The following is a 9299-nucleotide window of genomic DNA, read 5'->3' on the forward strand; positions in this document are numbered from 1 at the left end:
ACATCAGGCTGGGCTTATGTTGTCGGGCCTTTAACTGGGCTTTCATTAGGCTTTGGTATTATCGAAAATCAGGCCCGCATTGGTTTCTTCGACGACGGGTTTGCCCTTTGATGGTCTCGATCAATCCACGCCCATTCATTATCACGCATGCAGGACTCCGACACCTCAGCCACATCCATGGTCGGGCGCTTCGCTTGGATATCCCACCAGGCGAGTAAAAGCAAGCAGCCCCAAAAGATGGCGAAGTCGAAGGGCGCGAGGAGACGAACGTGTGGCCGGAACAAGGCGGGGATCCGGTCTCCCATTCCCTGATCTATTTATGCCACCCGCGACATGCATCATCGCCTCTAGAACTCGTCGGTGTCGGACGGGGATCGGAGCTCACGCACCCCCCTCGATCAGCAGATCGATCTCCCTCTCTGACCCGTCCTATCGAGCAGCCCGAGATCATCAGAGAACAAGAGAGAGGAGGAGGAGGAGGAGGAGGAGGAGGAGGAGGAGGGCGAAGATGTCTTGGCAGACGTACGTGGACGAGCACCTGATGTGCGAGATCGAGGGCCACCACCTCACCGCCGCGGCCATCGTCGGCCACGACGGCGCCGTCTGGGCTCAGAGCGCCGCGTTCCCGCAGGTCATCACGATCGATCACAAAGCCCTTCTGTTACTACTGCTATCTTCTTGCTTTGATCGCGCTAACATCTCTTCGGAAACTTTTGTGCGTGGCGTCCAGTTCAAGGCCGAGGAGATGGCGGACATCATGAAGGATTTCGATAAGCCGGGGCACCTCGCCCCGACGGGCATGTTCCTTGGAACCACCAAGTACATGGTCATCCAAGGCGAACCTGGCGCTGTCATCCGTGGCAAGAAGGTGACTGCCCATCATATCGCTGCTACTGCTCTCTGTTCCCATGCCTTATTCAGTTATTCTTGTAGTGATATTTGTCGGTACAAATCGATCCCGAGTAGCGTAATATTGCCAACAGGGAAAACTCAGATACCACACAAAAGTAGGCACACAATTATTCGAATTTTCCCCCTCAAGAATTCAGGGGTCCTCCTTCATGATCCTTTCTTTTTGTTCATAACCCTAATTCATATTCCTTATTTATTCGTTCATATTTTTTGCCAAGAAAATGCCAAACTTAATACATTCGTAATATGATAGCACTAGGCCGGCAGTCTTTATAAAGACTTCTGAACCATAGTTGTCCACCATATATTTTATAATGACTCACTTAGTCCAAACTTTCAGGTTCCAAACTTTGTCCATCAGTTGTGGTTCTTCCTAAATTGCTTTCTTTCGTTGACCGCCCTATATAAGCGTTACATTGACTCTGGCATGGATTTTATTCTTGGAGCCGAGTTCTCGTTAGAGAAACGTTAGCAATTATACAGGTAATGTTGTTGAAAACTATTCTTCTGTCCCATATCCTGAACTCGAGACTACCCAACAATTCATACCTTAGACGTTTTATAAACGTGAGGTATGTGCTCAATCATTCTTCATTCCGCCACAAAGCTGCACACACTTACGGTGTTTTATTTGTCCATCTTCCTGATGAGCCTCCCCACGTGGTTGCTTTTTACCTTCGTGATGGTCTTCAAGAGAATTACTGACGAGTTATTGGCAAATTCTTCAGGCACCTGTCTTTGATCTAGCTAGAATCAATAGATCCCTTGGGATATAGTACGTTATTTGTTCTAGGGATACATATACCACGTTTGGCATGCAGTTTACTAAACACAACTTCTTGTTGCTTCTCTTAAGATTCTCCGTGGGCCTGTTTGGTTGCCTGGACTATTCCAGCCTGGCTCGCACCAGCCAGCCAGGCTCCCCAGAGCCAGGCTGAGCGCATGCAACAGGATGTGTTTGGTTCACTGCATGCAACGAGCCAGGCTCATCAGAGACGGTGTTTGGTTGTCTGTACATGTCACGTCGCATGAGATAAGATTAGAAAAAATAAGTGATTTTATAATGTTTAGCATATGGAGTTGTGTTTTAATGGTTTTATTTTACCTTTGTAAATCTTAATCTATTTTAAAATATATTAATATTATTTAATATATATTAATCATGTATTAATAACGTCATCAGTAGACTAATCCTGGGCTCCTGCGAGCCAGGCCCGGAGGAAACGGCCGCTCACGGCGTACACGTAGAGCCTGGCCGGGGAGTCGTTTTGCACGCGCTCAGCCTGGCTCACTGCGACGGAGGGTGCACGCGGTGAGCCTGACTCACGCGGGTGCAGGCCACCAAACAGGCTCTATATGACTGTATCATGTATCTACTAAACCATCTTTTTTTAACCTGGGTATGTTTTGTGTGTGGTTTTTGAATACTGAATAGTACAAAAAAAATTCAAAAATACCGGGCACATCTTTCCCTCACCATGTGAATATTTGGCATTCCCTGATAGCATACACTGATACAAGTAAAAAAAAATCTGCTATGGGCACTAGATTTACGTAAATTTAGTGGTTCCTCACGTGAGTCAGTTTTACAATCTTCCCGTCCAGTAGGATTGCCTTACAATTTTCTTGTTTTGCTTCACAGGGATCGGGTGGCGTCACGGTGAAGAAGACAGGGCAGGCACTCATCATTGGCATCTACGACGAGCCGATGACTCCCGGGCAGTGCAACCTGGTGGTGGAGAGGCTCGGCGACTACTTGATTGAACAAGCTATGTAGCGGCCTTGATGATGGTTTGAAACTTTGAATAACAAGCACATCGCACGTTGCCCCGTTTGCCTGGCTCTTATTACACCCTGCCAATTGCTGCTCTGAACAATTTCAATTCTGACATGCATCGCTTTGGTTCACAATTTTGTGTTTGTTCGATCATTTGGCTGTACTGTGACTTGTGTGTTACGAACACTCCATGGGGATATATTTTGTGCAATGGGATAGTAGGAATAAGCTAACCCCCTATTTTCATCGTTAATATTTTATGGCTTGCTCCTGACTTAAATGCATGACGATTGACGGTGTATAGTTCTGATCCTCAAATAGGATCGGAAAGGAAAGATAAATCCTCAAATAGGAAGAAAATATAAGTTTCGGTACGTATGTGAAGCATTTTTCCTAACCACAATATAGCCAAAAAAAACTTTTCACTAACTCAGAATTGATATGCCCTTCACGCAAAGAATTTACATGCGAGTAGGGACACATCAAAACAAGATCTTAAACAAAAGAGTCTCTTAAGTCCAAACGCACTCAGATCCAACAAAACCGTAGCTATCTCAAAAACAAAAACCAACGAACTAAACATTACTGCCATCTCATAGCATAGATTTCCCGGCGGTGACAGCGGCTTGGCCCGTGCGCCTGCCAGTCCTCCGCGCACCGATCTGACCGGTCTTAGCGCCGGGCGGAGCGTCGCGGCGGACGGTGGAGGCGTGGCCAATGTGCTGGTGGTTGCCTCCTCCGTAGGGATGGTCCACGGGGTTCATGGCCACGCCACGCACCCTGGGCCAGCAGTTCCTCTTCACGCGGAACTTGTGGTAGGCGTTGCCGGCCTTGAGCAATGGCTTCTCGGTCCTGCCGCCGCCGGCGACCTGCCCCACCATTGCGCGGCAGTTGCTCTGCACCAGCTTCTTGGCGCCAGACGGGAGCTTCACCCTGCATCCACGCATCATCAAAGTATCGTTAACTAACATGCAACAGAGAATAATGATCGTACATCAATTTGCACGCACGTGCGCATATATACAAGTGAATTAACCTGGTGGTGCCGTTGTCTGTGTTGTGGCTGATGACGATGGCGTAGTCGCCGGAGCAGCGCGCGAGGGCGCCGCGGTCGCCGACGTGGCTCTCGACGTTGCAGGTGACGGTCCCCTCGGGGAGCGTGCCGACGGGGAGGACGTTGCCGATGGAGAGGCTGGCGCGGCGGCCGCAGTAAATGAGCTGGCCGGTGTACATGCCCTCGGCGGCGAGGAAGAGCTCCTTCTGCTGCCCGTAGCGGAAGGGGTGGCGGAAGGTGACGCGGGCGAGCGGGGCGCCGCGGCCGGGGTCGTGCACGATGTCGGTGACGAGGCCCTTGAGGTAGCCGCGGCGCTCGCCGACGTCGAGCGAGCGGAAGCGGGCGGGGCCCTTGCGGTGGTGGGTGTGCGACTTGAACACCGACCCCGCCGCGCCCTTGCGCTGCGCGCGGATGACACGGCCCATGGCGGCGGCGGCGGAGGAGGAGGAGGCTTTTCGATGGATCGGGAGACACACGGCCGTGGTTTAGGTGCACGGGTTTATACGGATTTATATGGGCGGTTTCGTAGGAGGTACGGAAGGGTTACCTGCCTTATCTAACGGCGTAGAATGCGCCGCTGGGTGGTGGGTATTGGACTATGAGCCGTCCGATCGAACGTGAGGATACGCCGTCAAAGAAGCGTGAGCACCACCGTTTCGCCGCGACAGAAATACCGACGAGAGAAGGCAGGTGCTATCTTTTATATTACCAAGAAATTTGAGGACTTTCCGATGCAAAAGGTGGGCGTTTTATATTGGCATCCAAATATGATGTAGGATAAAATCTATAAAAAAATTAAAAATAAAGGCAGATCAGCCACCTGAAGATTTTATTAACGGGATTGTGGAATGTTTCTTCCAACCGTCATGATTATTTTGCAAAAAAGTCTCTCAACTTTTTCGTAATCAACCCACAGTCCACGAGATCATCCGGCGCTTACGCGTGTTGCAGCAGCCGCCCATGGCAATACCCTTGGGCAAGAACACTAATGGCCTGCCACCTTGGCCTCGCCTGCGGCACCACCCACGCCACACACCTCGGCGTGCTTGCCTTCACATCTGCATCCGTCGCTGGAGAACCCACGCACTGCATCATCTGCCACTGCTGCCACCTCAGCCTCGTCGGCGCCACCGCATGCCACACACCTCGGTGTGCTCGCATCATCTGCCGCCGCGCGTTGCTGGGTAAGCAGGGCTCGATCCCCGCACCCCCGTCCAGTCTTCCATTGCGGAGGTGCGTCGGCTACCTGCTCAATGGACGGCCACCTACTCAATGGAGGCAAGAACTCCGTGTTCAATGAGCTCATTGCCTTCGTTCCCTGATGCCCATTGGGCATCCTGAGAGAGAGCCCGAGCGCCACCTCCACCAGGCTGCCAAGTGGGTCGTCGACGCCACCAAGATGCTCGCTTGCCAGTGAGGATCTGCAGTCTGGTCGTCGAGCGCTCATCGTCAGCCTAGAGAAAGGCACATGCGGCTGCCTTCTGATTTGCTTGGGGAGGATAATGTAAGGTTTGTGAGTGAGAATAGAGATGTGTTTTGCGGCTGCCTGGTGATTTGCTCTGGGAGGACAAATTTGTTCATGGGTTTCTGGGCCGAAGGGAAATAGTAGCCTGGTGTACTTTTTTCTTTGGTCCTTTTATTTTTTTAAGGGCTCCCAGGTCAGCATGAGCTAGAATTTGAGTCAGCGTTGGACCCACAAAATTCACTACCGAGAAGGGTCTAATTTAATTCTACAGGTCTTGAACGTATGCGTGGAGTCACAATGGTAATTGTGACGTACCCGTTACCTACGAAGCATTGTGCAACTTCGTCGATATCTGGAAGAACATTGCGTGTATAGTTTGTAGGTCTAGCGTGCGCATAGGATGTGTGTGGAGTGTGCGTGGGTGTAGTGTGTGTTTGTATGTATGTTCGATACTACACTATACCATTGTTGCCAGCCTAAAAAACCAATTAGATGTATCGGGTGGGGTTTGAGGGTTAATTATGGAAAAAGTGAGAGTTCATTAGGACTAGAATCAGGTTCATTTGGTCGTGCGGTTCACACATGCTCCAATCCTCTCCACGACAATAAGAATTTCACATCTACATCTAACAGAAATAATTGACTATCATAAATCTAATTATCGTCGGAGCTTTGAGTCGTGTTTAACTATTTATCAAGTTATAGAGGAGTGTTTGTATTTTTTTCTCCCCGTTGCGACGCACGGGTATATTTTAGTAAAGGCAAAACAGCGGAAAAAAGTGAGCCAAGTTGATTTATACGGTAGACTTACACAACTACACCAGGATTCTGCAACGGCCCACCTCGCGGTGGCATCAAGATAACTGGGCTGCAGACGAGAAGGCCGAATGCATCTATGTATTTTCCGCGTCAGGATGGGCCATTTCACCTTAGTCACAGAAATATGGGCCTGTTCACCTAGAAAAATCACGCTGCAATTGTACAGACTGCCGGAAATCACTACGCTACGTCGCCGCTGACCACAGACCACCCCAGCGGCACGAGCCAGGATCAGCAGGATCAGGCGACAAGCAACGACGGCGGGGCGTCCGCGCCGTCCCAGCAAAAGGCGCAGCTTTGCCCCATCAGCATCCGCGCGCGGCGGCCGGCGCCGTCTGCAATCCCAAAGCTGAAGCCACAGATCGCACCGGGGCATTTCCCATTCCCACGCACGCCCTCCTGGTCCTCCCCACCCCAACCCAACCCTCGTCACCCACGAGACGCGCACCGGCCTCCTACCCTCCCTCTCGACGCCCCCGCAACGTGCGCTTCGGGTCGGTGCCGGCCGGCCGCACCAGGATCGCACCACACGGCGCACGTAACCGATCATATATGTGTGCCTCACAGCTGCACGCCACTCCTCGTCGGGCCGGCGTCGCGCGTGCACGAGACGCGTACGTCTCCGGCCACGCCCATCCCGCAGTCGAGGACGGTGCCGGCACAGGATGGACGTGTACTCCAACTCAGCGCGAGGCTCCAGGACCACCACCCAGCGCCGTAGCCGTAGTAGACGCCGCACCGTACCATACCGTCCATCTGCCCCGCACGGCTGCACGCACGCCTCCGGGCGCCGGCGGTGACCACGCGCACAGCCACTTCCAATTGTGCGCGCGGGCTAGCGCCGAGAAGTCCACTACTCTCCAATCCTCTCCCACGCGGGCGCCCGTCGGTGTTCACACCGTGCTTTCGTTTCGTGCGCTGCTCGCTGCGTTGCCGCTGGTGAGTTCCGTGGTGAGTTACGCGCTGGACGCTTTGCTCCGTCCGTTGTTCGATCGGCTTTGGCTTTGTTTCGTCAAGTAGAGTACCAACTTGAGGCGCGAGAACCTGAAAGGTGGTTGCTCTCTTTCTGGCCGGCCTCCCTTTTTTGAGTTCGGTTATGCATGGACACGGAAAGCGCAAGCGTCCCCCCGGTTGCGGCTGCATGTAGCTAGCCCGGCACTGTTAGAAAAGTAGCCCTCAAGCCACCTGCTAATCTCCACCAGCAGAAACGTCGATTGAATCTACCGAGACGAACTTGTACAATCACAGACGATAACGGAGACACGATCTTTGTTAACGAGATTCAGCCGAAACCTACATCCTCGGGGCATGACTACGAGCGCTCCTCCCCAATACCGCAACATTGGTCGCTCCGGGATCCTGGCATCGTGCCGCCTCCCCCCTCGAGCCTATCGCTATGTCGTCATAGTTACAACAGCAGCCCCTCATATTTATGAAGAGGCTCGGGTTACAGAGTATGACACGGACTCTACCCTGTACTGCTAAATACAACTCAAGTCCAATCGTAACCGGACTCGTACAAATATTCGACAAAATATCTAACAAACTCCACCTTGACGAATATTCCGCCATCTTGAAGCCGTCATGCGCGAACCTCCATGTATACCGGACTTGAGTTGTCACCTTTGCCGCTCTATCAAGAGCTGCCCGAAGGAACACTGCTATCCTACAATTCCCAACTCTGTGACTCCACCTGCAATTGTGCACCCTTCTCTTGTATCACTACAATCTCTGCAGAGCAAAATTAGATTCATCTCAAGCCAACACAACAACTGAATCTAACACCATGCTCAAGCTAACTGCATACATGATACTGAGAATCTCACAATCGCTACCGAGTCACATATCAGAATTGCCACACTAGCATTGCTCTTATGTTACCGCTGCCATACTATGCCTAGCGTCTTACACCGTAGTCTCCTGTAGCCATGTCCAACCAGATTACTCCAGTTGCAAGTACAAACACCACAGTCTATACTTCCTTCCAATTCAGCCCTTGAAGCTTCTTTGCGCCTTTCGATCCACGCTTTAGAATCCCATAGCAACAACTCGAATCGATCCGTGCCCTTGCTAATTTGGAAGCACGCAAACTCCTCTCATGCAAACCTGCATCCTAAGCTCGCGCTGCGTGTCGCCACGCCACAGAGAACAACGACCCTTGCTGATTTGGAAGCACGCAAACTCTTCCCATGCAAACATGCATCCTGAGCTCGCGCTGCGTGTCGCCACGCCACAGAGAACAATAACCCCATCAGCTGCCACGCTCCTATGTTGTCGTCGCTGATCCTGTCGTCGCCTCTGACCACGGTATGACCAGCCTGTTGCTGCTAGCCTCTTCGCCATGCACCACGGTATGTTCACCCTCCAAGTGAACTGTCCACCAACCATCTTGAACTATCCGCTATGTGCCCCGTGAACTATTTGGCCCGGTCTATCCGTCACAGGTAGACCACCAGTGAGCTGCTCCACACCTCGACCATGTCAACCTGCCACTGACTCCGTCCCTCCTGAGCACCCACTGAACCGCCATCGAACTTCAATCAGTTTCCTCGCGCGCCACAATTGAACACCGTCGACAACATCAGCTCGTCGCCAACGAGCCCGCAACACCGGCATGAGGTCCGATCTGCCGATCACTACCTCCTCCATCGCCTGTTGCAATTCTCCATCCGCTTCCACGACATCCTGTGATGCTCTTGTAGTTCTGTTGTATGCACAATCCTACCACGCACGATACACCTCATCGCTATATACTGATCCGATCGACGTGGCTCGTCGATCGCCAAACTGTCCACCCTCATCGTGAACTGCCACGTCGATCGCCGGACTGTCCAGCCTCATCGTGAACTGTCTGCTTTTATTGGTTCATCACCGTACCCATCTGTTATCATCGAGGAACCCTGCGCGAACCTTTGCTTCGTGTCTGCACAGCCCTGCGTGCTCGCGGACCCACATGCTCGTACTCTTGAAGCTGCAACTCTCGAGAGGATCACTTGTTGCCTCTTTGATCGATCTGCCTCGCTTCCCAAGACCGTGTCCGACTCCCCTGCACACTGCTAACACGCTGCACAGCACTCTTCAGCGCGCTCATCTGGTCGAGATCGAAAAAGAAAATCCTAAAGAGAAAAACAATGATGCCTTTTCCATGTAGAAAAACAACACGTCTCCTTTTCTCTTCCTTTTTCTTTCTCCTGTGCGGCCAATTCCATAGCAGCATGTAACTTGGACACTTCCGTATGAGCACACGTAACCGAGCAGCGAACCACTTTTGC

The 9299-nt window shown here is 51.9% G+C and overlaps 2 protein-coding genes across 2 annotated transcripts; one reads left to right on the top strand and one right to left on the bottom strand.

Annotated features, from left to right (window-relative positions):
* The first annotated feature begins 259 nt into the window (after positions 1–259).
* Positions 260–2922, top strand: LOC117850490 (profilin-1). The gene is made up of 3 exons (XM_034732315.2): positions 260–631; positions 731–868; positions 2555–2922. Exons 1-3 carry the CDS (start codon positions 320–322, stop codon positions 2687–2689), a joined length of 585 nt encoding a protein of 194 aa, XP_034588206.1. The 5' UTR covers positions 260–319; the 3' UTR covers positions 2690–2922.
* A 342-nt stretch (positions 2923–3264) lies between these two features.
* LOC117850799 (large ribosomal subunit protein uL2) lies at positions 3265–4168 on the bottom strand. The gene is made up of 2 exons (XM_034732666.2): positions 3726–4168; positions 3265–3622 (listed from the first exon to the last, which is right to left on the bottom strand). The coding sequence occupies exons 1-2, from the start codon at positions 4166–4168 to the stop codon at positions 3283–3285; spliced, it is 783 nt and encodes a 260-aa protein (XP_034588557.1). The 3' UTR covers positions 3265–3282.
* Between the last annotated feature and the right edge of the window lie 5131 nt (positions 4169–9299).

Source organism: Setaria viridis, chromosome 3 (genome assembly GCF_005286985.2).
Source record: "Setaria viridis chromosome 3, Setaria_viridis_v4.0, whole genome shotgun sequence".
Classification (NCBI taxonomy): domain Eukaryota; kingdom Viridiplantae; phylum Streptophyta; class Magnoliopsida; order Poales; family Poaceae; genus Setaria; species Setaria viridis.